The sequence below is a fragment of the Nerophis lumbriciformis genome, linkage group LG36, assembly GCF_033978685.3.
Source record: "Nerophis lumbriciformis linkage group LG36, RoL_Nlum_v2.1, whole genome shotgun sequence".
Classification (NCBI taxonomy): domain Eukaryota; kingdom Metazoa; phylum Chordata; class Actinopteri; order Syngnathiformes; family Syngnathidae; genus Nerophis; species Nerophis lumbriciformis.
Window position 1 is genome coordinate 17,810,680 of NC_084583.2, and position 21,433 is coordinate 17,832,112.

At 38.1% G+C, this 21,433-nt stretch overlaps 1 protein-coding gene across 1 annotated transcript in view; it reads left to right on the forward strand.

Moving 5' to 3' along the window:
* The window catches only part of arhgef6 (Rac/Cdc42 guanine nucleotide exchange factor (GEF) 6), a 124,075-nt gene that overhangs the window by 61,343 nt on the left and 41,299 nt on the right, over positions 1–21,433 (forward strand). Inside the window, exons 9-11 of the mRNA XM_061930193.2 lie at positions 46–168; positions 7,991–8,129; positions 12,219–12,278. Coding sequence (XP_061786177.2) covers positions 46–168; positions 7,991–8,129; positions 12,219–12,278 — 322 coding nt within the window. The remainder of the gene's footprint in view (positions 1–45; positions 169–7,990; positions 8,130–12,218; positions 12,279–21,433) is intronic.

Genomic DNA, 21,433 nt, shown 5'->3' on the forward strand with positions numbered 1-21,433 from the left:
ATGTTTCTCTCCTGAACCATGTCTGCATCTCACCTGTCATGGCAGAGTCCCGGAGGGTCAGCAGCACCTGGCGGGATGCTACCTGAACGTGTTGAGTCAGATCAAGTCTCTGTACTTGGCCTACTGCTCCAGCCACCCGTCGGCGGTCTGCATTCTCACTGACCACAGGTGAGCACACACACTACAAAAAGTCAGTGTTCAAAAACAAGAGAAAAAAAAAAAAAAGAGGGGTATTTTACTTGAACTAAGCAAAATGATCTACCAATTGAACAAGAACATTTGGCTTGTCAAGACTTTCCAAAACAAGTCAAATTAAAGCTGCAAGCAGCATTGGTCGGGCCCGCGTATTTGGCAGGTGCTAGTCCTAAGTGTCCCAATACTTTTGTTCAGTTTTCGTCATAAGTGTCCCAATACTTTTGTCTACTTTTAGTCCGAATTGTCCCAATACTTTTGTCTAGTGTACCTACCTTGTCTGCATTGTGCGGGCACGCTGGTGCTTCCTGCTTTTAAGCAGCCTTCTTGAAAAAACAGCAGCATCAGCGCAGCGGCTCTTTGAAGGGTCATAAAATCAAAACCGGAGCCGGTATTAAAACTCTTTCGATAACTTTTAATCAAAAGGGTTCAATCGCTCTCCTGTGTTAGTTTGAAGCTGAAACGACAAACGCGCTCAGAGGAGATAATGTTTGAAGAAAGGTGACCGGTTTTTACAAAAATGTTGTTTTGAAGGGGGAATAGAAAACTTCCTGTTGATTTTTGCTGGGGGTTGTCAATTTATGAAATGTAGGTCTAAGTGAGACCTACATAGAGGTTTTTGTTTCATGTCTCTCCGACCTTCCCAGAGGGAGTTACAGGCAGTTTTGTCATTTTTTTCTTCCGAGGAGCAGTTTTTTCTGCGTTTTATTCAAAAATTGCGGTAGAGCGCAATTTTGAGATTTGGGGTTAGGTTTTTTTATTAGATCGCAATTTTTGCCAGTCCTGATGTGTGCGTTCAGTTTGGTGAGTTTTGAAGCATGTTAAGGGGGTCAAATTACAGCCCAAAGAGGCAAAAGTGACTGTTTTTAGTACTTTTTTGTCTTGAAGGGGGAATTGCCAACTTCCTGTTGATTTTAGCCCGAGAATGTACAATTATGAAATGTAGGTCTAAGTCAGGCCTACATAGAGAATTTTGTTTCATGTCTCTCCGACCTTCCTAGTGGGAGTTACAGGCAGTCTAGTTGTTTTTTTTCCTAGGGGGCGCTAGAGCACAATTTTGAGTTTTGTGGTTCGGTTTTTTCAAAAAAAGGCAATCTTCGCAGGTCCTGATGTGTGGGTCAAATATGGTGAGTTTTGAAGCATGTTAAGTGGGTCAAATTACAGTTTAATGTGGCGGCGGAAGAATAAAGAATAATAAAACCTTAGAAAAACAATAGGTCCTTATGTCCCATTGCATAAGGACTCACTTTCGGGAGTTCTTTTGCAATGGGCCATGCGGGCCCTAATTAAAGCTGCAAGCAGAGATGGACAGGACCGACTTTGAGGGCTCATAAAATCCAAACCGGAGCAGTAATTAAAACTCTTTCATCAACTTTTAATCAGAAGGGTTCAATCTCTCTCCTGTGCTAATTTGAAGCCGACATGACAAACTCGCTCAGAGGAGATAATGTTTGAAAATAGGTGACTCTTTTTACACAACTTTTGTTTTGAAGGGGGAATTGCAAACTTCCTGTTGATTTTTGCTGGGGGGGTTATCAGTGTATGAAATGTAGGTCTAAGTGAGACCTACATAAAGGTTTTTGTTTCATGTCTCTACGACATTCCTCCTGGAAGTTACAGGCAGTTTTGTCTGTGTTTTCTTCCTAGGAGCAGTTTTGTTTGTGTTTTATTCCTAGGGGGCGCTAGAGCGCAATTTTGAGTTTTGGGGTTGGGTTTTTTCATTAGATCGCAATTTTTGCCAGTCCTGATGTGTGTGTCCAGTTTGGTGAGTTTTGAAGCATGTTAAGGGGGTCAAATTGTAGCTCAAAGAGGCAAAAGTGACTGTTTTTACAAAACTTTTGTTTTGAAGGGAGAATTAGCAACTTCTTGTTGATTTTTGTTTAAGGGTGTTAGTGTATGAAATGTAGGTCTAAGTGAGACCTACATAGAGGTTTTTGTTTCATGTCACTACGACATTTCTACTGGAAGTTGTAGGCGGTTTTGTCTGTTTTCTTCCTAGGAGGCGCTAGAGCGCAATTTTGAGTTTTTTTTTTTTTTTTTTTTTTTTATTAGATGGCAATTTTTGCCAGTCCTGATGTGTCTGTCAAATATGGTGAGTTTTGAATCATGTTAAGGGGGTCAAATTACAGCTCAAAGAGGCGGCGGAAAAATAATAATAAAACCTTACAAATACAATAGGGTCTTCTGTCCCAAAGGGACATTGCGGTCCCTAATTAAAGCTGCAAGCAGCGATGTACAGGACCGACTTTGAGGGCTCATAAAATCCAAACCGGAGCAGTAATTAAAACTCTTTCATCAACTTTTAATCAGAAGGGTTCAATCTCTCTCCTGTGCTAATTTGAAGCCGACACGACAAACTCGCTCAGAGGAGATAATGTTTGAAAAAAGGTGACTCTTTTTACACAACTTTTGTTTTGAAGGGGGAATTGCAAACTTCCTGTTGATTTTTGCTGGGGGGGTTATCAGTGTATGAAATGTAGGTCTAAGTGAGACCTACATAGAGGTTTTTGTTTCATGTCTCTACGACATTCCTACTGGGAGTTACAGGCAGTTTTGTCTGTGTTTTCTTCCTAGGGGGTGCTAGAGCGTAATTTTGAGTTTTGGGGTTTGTTTTTTGATTAGATCGCAATTTTCGCCAGTCCTGATGTGTGTGTCCAATTTGGTGAGTTTTGCAGCATGTCAAGGGGGTCAAATTACAGCTCAAAGAGGCGGCGGTATAATAATAAAACGCTAGAAATTAGAGATGCGCGGATAGGCAATTTATTTCATCCGCAACCGCGTCAGAAAGTCGTCAACCATCCGCCATCCACCCAATGTAACGTTTGATCAGAACTGCACCCGCCCGCCATCCGCCCGAAGTTTTATTTACGGAGGCAATAATTGAGCATGGACTTCCAATCGCACTGGCTGATCACATGGGACAGTTAAATGTTTGTAATGCAACCTTTAAAAATCATTACGTGGTGATCGCGGTCCCAAAAATACACTTTTCTTGCATGATAATGTCCAGAAAAATTCGCTTTATATTACTATAGAGTCCTTTTAACGAATGAGTTTGATGGTTTATCACAAACCTTAAATGAAAGAAGTCCTTTGTTCTCCTGCACCATGCGCGCGTGCACTTTGGCCTTGCTTCGTGTTTGGTGCGCAATCCTGTCGGCTGTATTTCACAGCACGACATACTGTTAAAAGTGTTTATACTATTTATGCTTTCAAGTCCAAGTTGAAGAAATCTTGTTAAATGTTGACAGCATAACTACCAAAATACAGAAGTATGTCCTTAATATTTTTGCAGTGCTATTTCTGTTGAAAAGTTCAAATGATTACATTAGAGATGTGATGTGCCACTTTTCAAGTGTCTGATGGCTTAAATTAATTTTCATTCATTTTTCATATTTTGAATTCTTTTGAAAGGCTTACAAAAAAACTACATTTGAATTGTAATTCCATGCTATTGACAGGACTATTAATTTTAATGAAGTTATCTTACCATGTTTACAGTATGATAATTGTGATAGAAATGTGAATTTTAGGCACAGAATATTTTTTACAATTGAACAAGGCAGTAGATTATACAAGCTTGGACAGAAAGTTAATAATGACACCAATTTTTTTTTTAATGGAATTGTTTAGTACTGTTTTACCATTTGTTTACTGTAAAAAGTGTTTATACTGTTTATACTTTCAATTAACAAATTGAAGTCTTGTGAAAGGTTGACAGGATAACTGGCATTAACTGTCAAAATAATTTCAAACTATTGAAGTTAGCTTACAGAATAAACATGTCAATCAACCCATATGATTTTTGCTGTAATATTTTTGTTTTGAAAAGTCACTGTGACTGATAGAAAAGTGATGGTTTTAGCAACATTTTAACCTGTCTGAATGCTAATAATCATTTTGCGTCGGGGGGGCGAAGCCTGAACCCCCCACCAGGACTTTGTCCTGGACCTACCGGGGCCTGCGGCCCCTGGACCCTGGCTACTAGGTTTTTCTGATTTCAAAAGTTGGCAGGTATGCATTTGGACAAAAATAGTTTCAAGCATGTTTTACTCAATATAGGTCATCAAATCTCAGCAACAAGCTGTAATATCTTACTGAGATCATTTAGGAGCAAAACACTTAAAACAAGTAAAACACTCTAACATAAAACCTGCTTAGTGAGAAGAATGATCTTATCAGACAGAAAATAAGCAAATATCAGCCTTATTTGACATATTTCATCTTACTTAGATTGCACTTTTTGCAGTGCAGGTGGCAGTCTGCGTCCTCACTGAGCGCAGGTGAGCGTCTAACTCAGCGTTTCTCAAAGTGTGGGGCGCGCCCCACTGGTGGGGGATAGAGACATGACAGGTGGGGCGCGAGGAACGGGAGGAAATTTCACTTTAAATTTTTTTTTAAAATTATTATATTCTTAGATTATTTTTTTTACTATGCTTTCATTTTCTATACACACCGTAAATCACTTTGTGATTCTGTCTGTGAAATCCGCTATATAAATAAATGGAAATTACTTATTTTTACTGTAGGCTTTATATTTCTCGGTACGAGCGAAAGTTTGACAGACATAGCAACAGTAACTAATGGGGGCGGGGCTAAGCGGAACAAAATTTCGCGCGGATGGGTAGCAGGCTAATGTGTGGATCACAATTACACAAATATAAACATTTGTGACTCGCACCTCAAAGGTCGTCGAGCCAGAGCCAGCGCCTGCAGAGAAACAAAAATGTGACGGGCACACACTGTGTCATTCACCGGGAAGCACTCGCGTCAAGGCAGCTCAGCCCCGAACTCAATGAGGTTTTAACATGTTGTGAGCGCGGTAAATTTGATCAAAACACGACCACTGAAAGTGCGACTGTTCTCTGCACTGTGTGAGGAAATGGGAGCTGATCATACAGCCGTGCTGTTTCACAGTGAAGCAAGGTGGCTCTCCTGGGGGAAAGTGCTGTCACTTGCCCTGTCTTGCAAATGCATAGCTCCTCCTTTTTGTTTTGCAAAGATTGCAAAGTGGCACTTTTATTGTATTTATTATTGAACTTGATGCAAGTTATTTGATTTATTATTGAACTTGATGCAAGTTATAACACTTTTGTTTTATTTATTATTGAACTTGATGCAAGTTATAACACTTTTTTTGATTTATTATTGAACTTGATGCAAGTTATTTGATTTATTATTGAACTTGATGCAAGTTTAACACTTTTGTTTTATTTATTATTGAACTTGATGCAAGTTATAACACTTTTTTTGATTTATTATTGAACTTGATGCAAGTTATTTGATTTATTATTGAACTTGATGCAAGTTATAACACTTTTATTTGATTTATTATTGAACTTGATGCAAGTTTAACACTTTTGTTTTATTTATTATTGAACTTGATGCAAGTTATTTGATTTATTATTGAACTTGATGCAAGTTATAACACTTTTATTTGATTTATTATTGAACTTGATGCAAGTTATAACACTTTTTTTTATTATTATTGAACTTGATGCAAGTTATAACACTTTTTTTGATTTATTATTGAACTTGATGCACGTTATAACACTTTTGTTTTATTTATTATTGAACTTGATGCAAGTTATAACACTTTTTTTTATTTATTATTGAACTTGATGCAAGTTATTTGATTTATTATTGAACTTGATGCAAGTTATAACACTTTTGTTGATTTATTATTGAACGTGATGCAAGTTATAACACTTTTTGATTTATTATTGAACTTGATGCAAGTTATAACACTTTTTTGATTTATTATTGAACTTGATGCAAGTTTTAACACTTTTATTTATTTATTATTGAACTTGATGCAAGTTATAACACTTTTTTTGATTTATTATTGAACTTGATGCAAGTTATAACACTTTTATTTGATTTATTATTGAACTTGATGCAAGTTATAACACTTTTTTTGATTTATTATTGAACGTGATGCAAGTTATAACACTTTTTTTGATTTATTATTGAACTTGATGCAAGTTATAACAGTTTTTTTTATTTATTATTGAACTTGATGCAAGTTATAACACTTTTGTTTTATTTATTATTGAACTTGGTGGAAGTTATTTTATTTATTATTGAACTTGATGCAAGTTATACCACAGCTGCACAGTTATTTTATTTATTATTGAACTTAATGTTATTTTATGTTATTGAGTTCGAATGTATACAACTTGATGTTCAATAAATTTGAAAATGTTAAAGCTTGGCATTAGCGCTCTGTTGGGGCGATGGGGGCAGGTGGGGCTTGAAAACTCCCCCTTGTCCAAAGTGGGGGATGACAAAAAAAGTTTGAGAACCACTGGTCTAACTGAACATTTAGGTTGTGCAAGGGTCCCTTGGTCTGGGTGCAGTTAGTGTTGAAGCCACCAGGTGTCAGGCTTGCGTACAGGATGGTAAATGCAGGCTGCATGGTGTGCGGTACGCTGCAGGTGATGACGTCATGAGGAGTGTGTTCATCACTATTAACTGGGCCTGCACAGAGGAAGCTGCATGTTGACAGGATGTACACACCCGCGGTTAGGCCGCCATTCAAAGTAGCAGTAAAAAAAGGCTGATATTTGCTTATTTTCTGTCTGATAAGATCATTCTTCTCACTAAGCAGATTTTATGTTAGAGTGTTTTACTTGTTTTAAGTGTTTTGGTCCTAAATGATCTCAGTAAGATATTACAGCTTGTTGCTGAGATGTGATGACCTATATTGAGTAAAACATGCTTGAAACTAGAATATCAAGTGTTGCAAAGCTGTGTCATCAACACTCACAAGTATAAAACTACTTTTTTAAAGTCATCATTTTTTATTTCAAGCAGGAAATAAATAAAAAAATCATGACTTTGACACACTTGTGTCTCATAATTAAAACAGATGACAGCCAAATGGACTTTGCTGTTTTATTTTCAATGAAACAATAGAAAATATGTACTCATTAACTGGGGATAGGCCCCTCCCACCTCCAAAGACATGCACCTGGGGATAGGCCCCTCCCACCTCTAAAGACATACACCTGGGGATAGGCCCCTCCCACCTCTAAAGACATACACCTGGGGATAGGCCCCTCCCACCTCCAGAGACATGCACCTGGGGATAGGCCCCTCCCACCTCCAGAGACATGCACCTGTGGATAGGCCCCTCTCACCTCCAAAGACATGCACCTGGGGATAGGCCCCTCCCACCTCCAAAGACATGCACCTGGGGATAGGCCCCTCCCACCTCCAGAGACATACACCTGGGGATAGGCCCCTCCCACCTCCAAAGACATGCAACAACCAAGCTGTTTGTTTACATGCTTGTTTTATTTCTCTTTGCTATTTGGGCTTATTGGACCCTAATTAGAATAAAAACTAAGAATCATCTTTTGATATGATGTACTTAGTCCATAAGTACACAAACGTGTACTTCATGTTTAGTGACATGCTAATTCTTATTTTTGCACTTTTTTCCCCCCCAAATTCCATTGTATGTTATACTCTTTTCACACCACCAGATGGCAGTATAAGTGTCCACATAAGTGGCCATAAGACCCCAATTCAGTAGTGTACACAATTTTGGAAATAAGAGCTAAAAGGTGCTGTCCACGCATGTGGCCACTAAGCCTTTAGAGGTTCACACCCCGACTATTGTGTTGATTTTGTTCAACTGCACTCGCCATTGGAAAATGTACACGTGGTCGGTGTCACTCAGGGATGATGGTAGTCTCACCTCAGATGTACACGTGTTCGGTGTCGCTCAGGGATGATGGTAGTCTCACCTCAGCATTGCTGTTAAAAAGTAATCTTTTTCTTCTTTGCCCAGCGAGGATCTTGACAAGTTGATGGAGAGCCAAGGAGCCAGTCCTCCAGGTGTCCTGACTCTCACCAGCAGCCTCAGCAAGCCCTTCATGAGGCTGGACAAATACCCCACCCTGCTGCAGGAGCTGGAGAGACACGTGGAGGTACACCATCACCATGATTATCATTAGTTGTTCACTATACACCATCATCATGATTATCATTTGTTGTTCACTATACACCATCACCATGATTATCATTAGTTGTTCACTATACACCATAATCATGATTATCATTTGTTGTTCACTATACACCATCATCATGATATGTTGTTCACTATACACCATCACCATGATTATCATATGTTGTTCACTATACACCATTATCATGATTATCATTTGTTGTTCACTATACACCATCATCATGATTATCATATGTTGTTCACTATACACCATCATCATGATTATCATTAGTTGTTCACTATACACCATCATCATGATTATCATTTGTTGTTCACTATACACCATCATCATGATTATCATTTGTTCACTATACACCATCATCATGATATGTTTTTCACTATACACCATCATCATGATTATCATTTGTTCACTATACACCATCATCATGATATGTTTTTCACTATACACCATCATCATGATATGTTGTTCACTATACACCATCATCATGATTATCATTTGTTCACTATACACCATCATCATGATATGTTTTTCACTATACACCATCATCATGATTATCATTTGTTCACTATACACCATCATCATGATATGTTTTTCACTATACACCATCATCATGATTATCATTTGTTGTTCACTATACACCATTATCATGATTATCATTTGTTGTTCACTATACACCATCATCATGATTATCATTTGTTGTTCACTATACACCATCATCATGATTATCATTTGTTCACTATACACCATCATCATGATATATTTTTCACTATACACCATGATGATGATATGTTGTTCACTATACACCATCATCATGATATGTTGTTCACTATACACCATCATCATGATTATCATATGTTGTTCACTATACACCATTATCATGATTATCATTTGTTGTTCACTATACACCATCATCATGATATGTTGTTCACTATACACCATCATCATGATTATCATATGTTGTTCACTATACACCATTATCATGATTATCATTTGTTGTTCACTATACACCATCATCATGATATGTTGTTCACTATACACCATCATCATGATTATCATTTGTTGTTCACTATACACCATCATCATGATTATCATTTGTTGTTCACTATACACCATCATCATGATTATCATTTGTTGTTCACTATACACCATCATCATGATTATCATTTGTTGTTCACTATACACCATCATCATGATTATCATTTGTTCACTATACACCATCATCATGATATGTTTTTCACTATACACCATCATCATGATATGTTGTTCACTATACACCATCATCATGATTATCATTTGTTGTTCACTATACACCATCATCATGATTATCATTTGTTGTTCACTATACACCATCATCATGATTATCATTTGTTGTTCACTATACACCATCATCATGATTATCATTTGTTGTTCACTATACACCATCATCATGATATGTTGTTCACTATACACCATCATCATATGTTGTTCACTGTACACCATCATCATGATATTTTGTTCACTATACACCATGATGATGATATGTTGTGCACTATACACCATCATCATGATATGTTGTGCACTATACACCATGATGATGATATGTTGTTCACTATACACCATCATCATGATATGTTGTGCACTATACACCATGATGATGATATGTTGTTCACTATACACCATGATGATGATATGTTGTTCACTATACACCATCATCATGATATGTTGTTCACTATACACCATCATCATGATTATCATATGTTGTTCACTATACACCATTATCATGATTATCATTTGTTGTTCACTATACACCATCATCATGATATGTTGTTCACTATACACCATCATCATGATTATCATTTGTTGTTCACTATACACCATTATCATGATTATCATTTGTTGTTCACTATACACCATCATCATGATATGTTGTTCACTATACACCATCATCATGATTATCATTTGTTGTTCACTATACACCATCATCATGATTATCATTTGTTGTTCACTATACACCATCATCATGATTATCATTTGTTGTTCACTATACACCATCATCATGATTATCATTTGTTGTTCACTATACACCATCATCATGATATGTTGTTCACTATACACCATCATCATATGTTGTTCACTGTACACCATCATCATGATATTTTGTTCACTATACACCATGATGATGATATGTTGTGCACTATACACCATCATCATGATATGTTGTGCACTATACACCATGATGATGATATGTTGTTCACTATACACCATCATCATGATATGTTGTGCACTATACACCATGATGATGATATGTTGTTCACTATACACCATGATGATGATATGTTGTTCACTATACACCATCATCATGATATGTTGTTCACTATACACCATCATCATGATTATCATATGTTGTTCACTATACACCATTATCATGATTATCATTTGTTGTTCACTATACACCATCATCATGATATGTTGTTCACTATACACCATCATCATGATTATCATTTGTTGTTCACTATACACCATCATCATGATTATCATTTGTTGTTCACTATACACCATCATCATGATTATCATTTGTTCACTATACACCATCATCATGATATGTTTTTCACTATACACCATCATCATGATATGTTGTTCACTATACACCATCACCATATGTTGTTCACTGTACACCATCATCATGATATTTTGTTCACTATACACCATGATGATGATATGTTGTTCACTATACACCGTGATGATGATATGGGAGAGGGTTGTTCACTATACCGCTACTAATTAAGTACCGCCATACTCATTGATTGAAATCGGTACTACACTGCCTTTGAAAAGTACCGGTACTATTCTTTCATCTGTAACATGTAGATACGTAACATGTAGATATGCAACATGTAGATACGTGACATGTAGGTACGTAACATGTAGATACATGACATGTAGATATGTTACATGTAGGTACATAACATGTAGATACATAACATGTAGATGCATAACATGTAGGTACATAACATGTAGATACGTAACATGTAGATACGTAACATGTAGATACATGACATGTAGATACATAACATGTAGATACGTAACATGTAGATACGTAACATGTAGATACGTAACATGTAGATACATGACATGTAGATACATAACATGTAGGTACATAACATGTAGGTACATAACATGTAGGTACATAACATGTAGGTACGTGACATGTAGGTACGTGACATGTAGATACATGACATGTAGATACGTAACATGTAGATACGTAATATGTAGGTACATAACATGTAGATACATAACATGTAGGTACATAACATGTAGATGCATAACATGTAGATGCATAACATGTAGGTACATAACATGTAGATACATAACATGTAGGTACATAACATGTAGATACATAACATGTAGGTACATAACATGTAGATAGGTAGATGTGCACACAGCTGCTTGGATTAATGCCAAATATTAGCAGAGTTAAGACCGCCCATCTAGCGTCAACTAATGCAAGTAAAATGACTGAATTGTGTAACAAATTGCTACAATTTGTGTTTTATCTTTAACTAAAGTGTGTTTTACCTGCTACATGTCTTATCTGTGTACTTTTATATATAGTTTTGTTTGTAGTACTTACTAATAATTGACCAGGATTGGCAACCATAAATCATGAAGCATTTAATATAACGTCAATAAAGCTTGTTCATTATATTCTAACCTAATCCTTGATATATAACAGACTAAATGTAATATGGAACATTGTAAATTGTTCATTGAGTGCAAGAAGAAGAACACAATGCCTTTTAATTTATGTTTTAACCTTCTAAAATTGTTCTTTGATTACAGTAGGAAACATATGTTTATTGTATTATAAGATTTTCTGTTCAAATTAAGCCAAAATTGACACTTTTTCATAGTTCCCTTTATTTGGAAAAGTATCGATATACATTTTGGTACCGGTACCAAATGATTGGTATCAGGACAACCGTAATACGGAAGAGGATTCAAGGTGCAAACAAGTGCAATTTTGTCTCAAATGCTGAACTCCTCGCTTTGTGTTTTGTGTGCTGGTCACAGGAAGGCCACCCGGACTTCCCAGACATGGTCAAGGCGACTGCAGCATTCAGGAGCTTAGTGGTAAGCGTGTGACGCCCCTTCTTATGACCCCTCGCCTCACCACAGTCACTTTGTCTATTAGCACACCTGCAGATGAGACGTGTGCAAAAGAGGAAAACCACACTGAAGCTGTTCATAGTTTCCTCACACTTCCTCGCTAGAATACACAATGAGGTGACTCACTCTGCTGCAGATATTATTGTGACTGAAATGTTGTTCCACTTGAAGGACGTCTCTGCCCACAGAGTCCTCCTGCAGTGGAACATAGAAACTTTTACCGTGACGGTTTTTCCTTTTTTGAGTCAGAGGAGGCCCTAGTTAGCGCGATGAAATGTCACCCCAGACCTCAAATTAAATAGGAAGCAAACACCGCTTTATTTTCCATGACTTCAACTTGGTTTGGTTTTAAGAATTTGTGATTTAACAGTAGGTCTTGCTAGTAAGAGAGCAGGGGTGGGCAATTAATTTTTACCAGGGGCCGCATGAGCAACCCGAGCACTGCTGGAGGGCCACACCGACAATATTTCAATTAAATTTTGCTCAAATTATTTTTGATATACCGTAAAAGGGAAGGGGAAGCAGTGCGGTGTCAACACCGTGTATGGTGGGGATGGTGTTCTGCTGACCTCGACTGCGGATGTTGTGGATCGGTGGAGGGAATACTTCAAAGACCTCCTCAATCCTACCAGCACGTCTTCCTATGAGGAAGCAGGGCCTGGGGAATCTGTGGTGGGCTCTCCTATTTCTGGGGCTGAGGTTGCTGAGGTAGTTAAAAAGCTCCTCGGTGGCAAGGCCCCGGGGGTGGATGAGATCCGCCCGGAGTTCCTTAAGGCTCTGGATGTTGTGGGGTTGTCTTGGTTGACAAGACTCTGCAACATCGCGTGGACATCGGGGGCGGTACCTCTGGATTGGCAGACTGGGGTGGTGGTTCCTCTCTTTAAGAAGGGGAACCGGAGGGTGTGTTCCAACTATCGTGGGATCACACTCCTCAGCCTTCCCGGTAAGGTCTATTCAGGTGTACTGGAGAGGAGGCTACGCCGGATAGTCGAACCTCAGATTCAGGAGGAACAGTGTGGTTTTCGTCCTGGTCGTGGAACTGTGGACCAGCTCTATACTCTCGGCAGGGTCCTTGAGGGTGCATGGGAGTTTGCCCAACCAGTCTACATGTGCTTTGTGGACTTGGAGAAGGCATTCGACCGTGTACCCCGGGAAGTCCTGTGGGGAGTGCTCAGAAAGTATGGGGTAACGGACTGTCTTATTGTGGCAGTTCGCTCCCTGTATGATCAGTGTCAGAGCTTGGTCCGCATTGCCGGCAGTAAGTCGGACACGTTTCCAGTGAGGGTTGGACTCCGCCAAGGCTGCCCTTTGTCACTGATTCTGTTCTTAACCTTTATGGACAGAATTTCTAGGCGCAGTCAGGGTGTTGAGGGGATCTGGTTTGGTGGCTGCAGGATTAGGTCACTGCTATTTGCAGATGATGTGGTCCTGATGGCTTCCTCCGGCCAAGATCTTCAGCTCTCACTGGATCGGTTCGCAGCCGAGTGTGAAGCGACTGGGATGGGAATCAGCACCTCCAAGTCCGAGTCCATGGTTCTCTCCCGGAAAAGGGTGGAGTGCCATCTCCGGGTTGGGGAGGAGATCTTGCCCCAAGTGGAGGAGTTCAAGTACCTCGGAGTCTTGTTCACGAGTGGGGGAGGAGTGGATCGTGAGATCGACAGGCGGATCGGTGCGGCGTCTTCAGTAATGCGGACGCTGTATCGATCCGTTGTGGTGAAGAAGGAGCTGAGCCGGAAGGCAAAGCTCTCGATTTACCGGTCGATCTACGTTCCCATCCTCACCTATGGTCATGAGCTTTGGGTCATGACCGAAAGGACAAGATCACGGGTACAAGCGGCCGAAATGAGTTTCCTCCGCCGGGTGGCGGGGCTCTCCCTTAGAGATAGGGTGAGAAGCTCTGTCTTTCGGGGGGAGCTCAAAGTAAAGCCGCTGCTCCTCCACATCGAGAGGAGCCAGATGAGGTGGTTCGAGCATCTGGTCAGGATGCCACCCGAACGCCTCCCTATGAAGGTGTTTCGGGCACGTCCGACCGGTAGGAGGCCACGGGGAAGACCCAGGACACGCTGGGAAGACTATCTCTCCCGGCTGGCCTGGGAACGCCTCGGGATCCCCCGGGAGGAGCTGGACGAAGTGGCTGGGGAGAGGGAAGTCTGGGCTTCCCTGCTTAAGCTGCTGCCCCCGCGACCCGACCTCGGATAAGCGGAAGAAGATGGATGGATGGATGGATGGATAAATAAAAACATAAAAACAGGTTCACAGCAGGTGTATTATGGGGCGCCATTGCAGGATGGATATCACTCAGTGTTAAAAGCCATGGAATAAAAGTATGTTTTTAAGAGAGATTTAAAAACAGGAAGAGAGGAGGCTTGTCTAACACTCAGGGGTAGGTCGTTCCGGAGCTTGGGAGCAGCAACGGCGAAAGCTCTGTCACCTCTAAGCTTCAGCCTTGTGTCAGGGACCGTCAACAGCAGCTGATCGGCTGATCTTAAGGATCGGGTGGGGCAGTAAGGCTGAAGGAGGTCGGAGAGATAGGTTGGCGCGAGGTTGTTTAGACATTTAAAAACAAATAAAAGGAGTTTAAAATTGATTCGGTAACGCACAGGGAGCCAGTGAAGGGACGCTAAAATAAGGGTGATGTGCTCACGTCTGCGGGTCTGTGTTAGCAGACGAGCAGCAGAGTTCTGCACGAGCTGCAGGCGGGCGAGGGAGGCCTGGCTAATGCCTACATACAGGGCATTACAGTAATCAAGACGAGTCGAGATAAAGGTATGGATTAATTTCTCAAGATCATGACTTGATAGAAGCGGTTTCACTTTCGCTATTTGGCGTAATTGATAAAAGCTTTTTTGAACGACGCTGCTGATTTGTTTTTCGAATTTAAAATCTGAGTCAAACTTTACCCCCAGGTGTGTGACAGAGTCGCTGAGATACGGGGTCAGAGTGCCGAGGTCAACGTTGGGGGAGGGAGAGCGACTTGGACCGAACAACATAACTTCTGTTTTACCTTCATTTAGGCTCAGGAAGTTAGCTGAAAGCCAGACTTTGATGTCGTGCAGGCAGTCAATAAGACGTTGAACTGTGTTATTTTGTGCCATGGGAAAATAAATCTGGCAATCATCGGCGTAAAAATGAAATGCAATACTGTACTTCCTAAAAATAGAACCAAGGGGGAGAAGGTAAAGCGCAAATAAAATTGGGGCAAGGATTGAGCCCTGGGGGACCCCATGTGGTAAAGGAGCTGTGGACGACATAAAACTGTCTACTTTTACACAAAAACTCCTGTCGGTTAGGTACGACCGGAACCAGTTGAGGGCGGCGCCCTTAATGCCCACACAGTTCTCAAGACTCACAATCGCGCACGAGCATACGTCCACACGGAAGTAATGCAAATAAAGCTTTTCAAAACAAAAGCCGCACCGTTGTATTGCACACTCGACATAGATACTTTTTTAAAATGTATTTTTGTAATTTATGATTGGCCTCACGCGGGCCGGACAGGGACGCACAAAGGGACGGATGTGGCCAGAGGTGGGTAGAGTAGCCAGAAATTGTACTCAAGTGAGAGTACTGTTACTTTAGAGATTTATTACTCAAGTAAAAGTAAGGAGTAGTCACCCAAATATTTACTTGAGTAAAAGTAAAAAGTATGTTGTGAAAAAACTACTCAAGTACTGAGTAACTGATGAGTAACATACACACACACACATATATATATATATATATATATATACATATATATATATATATATATATACATACATATATATATATATATATATATATATATATATATATATATATATATATATATATATATATATATACATATACATATACATATATATATATATATATATATATATACATACATACATATACATTGATATATACAGTATATAATTTATATGTATTTATTTTGCTGTTTTTGTTTACATGTTAAAGATGTTTTAATGAATATACATGCATGTTTAACATATAGATTCCTTTCTTTCATGAAGACTAGAATATAAGTTGGTGTATTACCTGATTCTGATGACTTGCATTGATTGTAATCAGACAGTAGTGCTGATAACGTCCACGTTTTCAAATGGAGGAGAAGAAAAGTTCCTCCTTTCTGTCTAATACCACATGAAAGTGGTTGGTTTTTGGCATCTTATTTGTCCAGCTTCCATATTCGTTTTTATACACTTTACAAGAAATATATTGGCGTCAAACTTCTTAGCTTGCTAGCTTGTTTGCGCTGGCTTTCGGAGACTCTTGTTTTGAAAGCGCAGGCACGATGGAGCGGCACTTTTATTGTGAAGACAGGAACTGTGCAGTCAGTCTTTAGGCTTTTGACGGGATGTACGGTTGAAATAAAAAAGTATCTTTTTTCCTTCACACTTTTGATTGATTGATTGGAACTTTTATTAGTAGATTGCACAGTACAGTACATATTCCGTACAATTGACCACTAAATGGTAACACCCCAATAAGTTTTTCAACTTGTTTAAGTCAGGTCATGTGACCACCTGGCTCTGTTTGATTGGTCCAACGTCACCAGTGACTGCATCTGATTGGTGGAACGAAGTGAAACGTCACCAGTAAGGCAGGCACTTTGAAGGTCTGTCTGACAAACCAAAACAAACAAAGCGTGCATTAACAGATCGATAAAAATTAGTAGCGAGTAGCGAGCTGAATGTAGATAAAAGTAGCGGAGTAAAAGTAGCGTTCCTTCTCTATAAATATACTTAAGTAAAAGCAAAAGTATGATGCATTAAAACTACTCTTAGAAGTACAATTTATCCCAAAAGTTACTCAAGTAGATGTAACGGAGTAAATGTAGCGCGTTACTACCCACCTCTGGATGTGGCCCACGGGCCGCAGAATGCCCAGGTCTGTTCTAGAACATCAAATTGTAGACGAAAAAAGCATAATCATATAACTCTTTCGTCATCCAATGAAATTGCTCCGTTATGACACTATCAACACTGCAAAAAGTCAGTGTTCAAAAACAAGGGGAAAAAAAATACAAAAATGAGGGGTATTTTATTTGAACTAAGCAAAATGATCTGCCAATAGAACAAGAACGTTTGGCTTGTCAAGACTTTCCAAAACAAGTCAAATGAGCTAACCTCAATGAACCCAAAAATAGTTTAAAATAAGTATACTCTCACTCACTCAATACCAAGTGCACTTTTCTCGGTAGAAAAAAAAAAAAAAGAGACCTTTTTTGCTCAATATGTTGAAAAATATTCTTAAACGAAGTAAATGCTAGTGCCATTATCTTGACATAATGATATGCATCATGATTTTTTTTTTCATGCTTGAAATAAGAAATGATGACTTTAAAAAAGTCGTTTTATACTTGTGAGTGTTGATGACACAGCTTTGCAACACTTGATATTCTAGTTTCAAGCATGTTTTACTCAATATAGGTCATCACATCTCAGCAACAAGCTGTAATATCTTACTGACATCAGGCCCGGCCCTAACCAATCTGGCGCCCTGGGCAAGATTTTAGGTGGCGCCCCCCCACATCGGCAGTGAAGTGTATATACTCACAAGAAACCGAATAGCTTTGTCTTTGACCTTTTTTTTACTTAAAGAAAGCAAATTAACAATCAGAATAGTTAACAAGATAAAAAAAAATATGAATAAATAAATGAATGCAAAAATAAAAAATGAATATATGAAATACAATATTTTTTACATACATATTGCTTAATTAACATTAATGATGTGCACTTTAACAACTAGGCTTAAAACTATACCTAATATATAAAGGGGTGGAAAAGTGACTATTACCTGCAGGGCAAACATTAGCTAACCAGAAGGCAATAACAATGTAAACAAAAAACACCTGCTTAAAAGATCTAATACAAATGTCCCTGAGGAATGTAAGGTGGGAGTACTGTAATTACCTAACGTTACATTATTATTTTCCATAACAATTTAGCCCCCTCCACAATATTAACCCGACGTTAAAACAGAACTAGCTATTTATTGATTAGCAATTGCCGAATCATGTAACATTAGCTTAATGCTAAAAAGCCAGGTTACTATCACATTCTGTAACAGACAAATAATTTCATGGAGGCTAACGTTACCTACCTGCTACCTCTGTCTTTTCTCGTTTCTCCTTCTCTTCTTTTCTCTTTTTTCTTCCCTGGGCACCTGACAGTTTTGGCCGTTTTGACATCTTGTGTTGATTTTTTGATGTGGTGACGTCCAAAAAGAGTCATGATACGGGAAGGGAGGGGGCGCACCGTGCGGGGGGGTCGTAATGTTGTAACAAATAATATTTCTATTAAATAGGCTTTACTTTGCATTTTAATTAACGTGGGATTATTTTTTGTATTTAGAAATAATAGTACCAACTTTTTTTTTTTTTTTTTTTTTTCTCCAACATTTATGGCACTGGCGTGGCGCCCCCTGATGGACGGCGCCCTTAGCATTTGCCTATACGGCCTATGCCACGGGCCGGCACTGACTGAGATCATTTAGGACCAAAACACTTAAAACAAAGTAAAACACTAACAGAAAATCTGCTTAGTGAGAAGAATGATCTTATCAGACAGAAAATAAGCAAATATCACCCTTATTTGAGATATTTCATCTTACTTAGATTTCACTTTTTGCAGTGTATGTGCACATAGACACTTGTAATCGGATTAAAAGCCTAACTGAAATTAAAATGCTTCATGTAAACACACCATTGGGAATATTCTGACCCAATCACACACGTTGGGATCAAAATTTCATTCCAATCAAGACGGGTGTTTTTTGTCGATAGTCATTGGGATTGTAGCGCATGAAAACACATCTTCCTAAATTCAGGTTGAAATGATCCTTACTGCGCATCTCTTTGATGTCAGATGTACTTTGGCGGTGGAGGGGGACTACATTTAATAGTCTCGGAATGAAGCGATCGTCTTGCTGCTGTTTCTCCCATTCAACATGTACAGAAGTAGTAGACTTTGTTGCTTTAAAACAAGACGAGCAAAAGTATGTTCTGGAGTGTCACGTCGTCTTAACAAGCTGTTGTATTCACCACTTTACATAATCGCAGCATAGAAAAAGAGAGGTAAAACAAAAGTGCAGCTCCATTTCAAAAAGAGAGGTAAAACAAAAGTAGTGCCAAGAAAGAAAAATGATAGACACCATTGTAACCTCGGACAAGCAGAAATGCACAAAGCCCTGTTTGTTTACAGTGGAAGTCTACTGCTTTTTCAGCACCTGCAGTGAGACAACTCGTCCAATTAATGGCGCCATAGCACAAACAATAACACACCTTTCCAGTTTGTTATGTTCTGCGCACGTCAAAGTCAATTATTCCGATTTAAGGTGTAATGCACGTCGTAATCAGATCTTTTTTTCCAGGAACATTGACGATCAGATTAAATAAATGTTGTCATGTAACGTGGCTACTGTTACACTCAAAATTATTCACACCTCATTCTAAATTAACATTTCATTCAAGGCATTTAGTGAGACAATTTAAATAGCTTTAATATCATGATTTTTACTAAAAATGGATTAAAAAGAACTCAGAGGGCCAAGCGGTAGAAAATGTGTGGATGGATAGATTAAAAAGAAAAATAAGGTATGAACTAGGGGTAAACTGCATAATGATAAACCACGGTAAAGTTAGAAATATCGGTGAAATTATAAATTACCGAAAAAAAACGTTAATTATTGATGCATTCTTTTTAGGCAACACTGCCTACTTCCTGGAAACCGAAGGGCCATTGACATATTTCTGCTCAAACTCTGAATGGATCTGTCCCGATACAGCATCTACTTGTACACACATTAATTACACAACTTAAAACATACTTCTCTCTATGAAAATGTAAAAATAGAGATCAAGTAATGAGTTAAAGACACCTTGATACTATTAATGAACAAAAACACAAATATTTGTCTTTAAATATAGGGATAATGTTATGTTCCATGTTATGATACATGTTCACATTATTTATTGACTGTATCTAAAAAAGATACAAATATATTTTTATTTAAATGAAGATATGAAATAATCCTAAATGAAATACAATGACTTGGTTTATATTATTGTATATACTAGGGCAGGGGTCACCAACGCGGTGCCCGCGGTCACCAGGTAGCCCGTAAGGACCAGATCAGTCGCCCGCTGGCCTGTTCTAAAAATAGCTCAAAGAGCAGCACTTACCAGTGAGCTGCCTCTATTTTTTTTAATTTTATTTATTTACTAGCAAGCTGGTCTCGCTTTGCTCGACATTTTTAATTCTAAAAGAGACAAAACTCAAATAGAATTTGAAAATCCAAAAAAATATTTTAAAGACTTGGTCTTCACTTGGAATAAGCGGTAGAAAATGGATGGATGGATGGGTCTTCACTTGTTTAAATAAATTCATTTATTTTTTACTTTGCTTCTTATTACTTTTAGAAATACAATTCTAGAGAAAAAATATAACCTTAAAAATGATTTTAGGATTTTTAAACAAATACCTTTTTACCTTTTAAATTTCTTCCTCTTCTTTCCTGACAATTTAAATCAATGTTCAAGTAAATTTATTTATTTTTTATTGTAAAGAATAATAAATATTTTAGCTTCTGTTTTTTCGACGAAGAATATTTGTGAAATATTTCTTCAAACTTACTATGATTAAAATTCAAAAAAATTATTCTGGCAAATCTAGAAAATCTGTAGAATCAAATTTAAATCTTATTTCAAAGTATTTTGAATTTCTTTTTAAAATTTTTGTTCTGGAAAATCTAGAAGAAATACTGATTTGTCTTTGTTAGAAATATAGCTTGGTCCAATTTGTTAAATATTCTAACAAAGTGCAGATTGGATTTTAACCAATTTAAAACATGTCATCAAAATTCTAAAATGTATCTTAATCAGGAAAAATTACTAATGATGTTCCATAAATTATAATTTAAATTTTTTCAAAAAGATTCAAATTAGCTAGTTTTTCTCTTCTTTTTGTCGGTTGAATTTAGAATTATAAAGAGTCGAAATTGAAGATAAACTATGTTTCTAAATTTTATTTTAATTTTTTTCTTGTTTTCTCCTCTTTTAAACTGTTCAATTAAGTGTTTTTTTCATCATTTATTCTCTACAAAAAACCTTCCGTAAAAGGAAAAAAAAA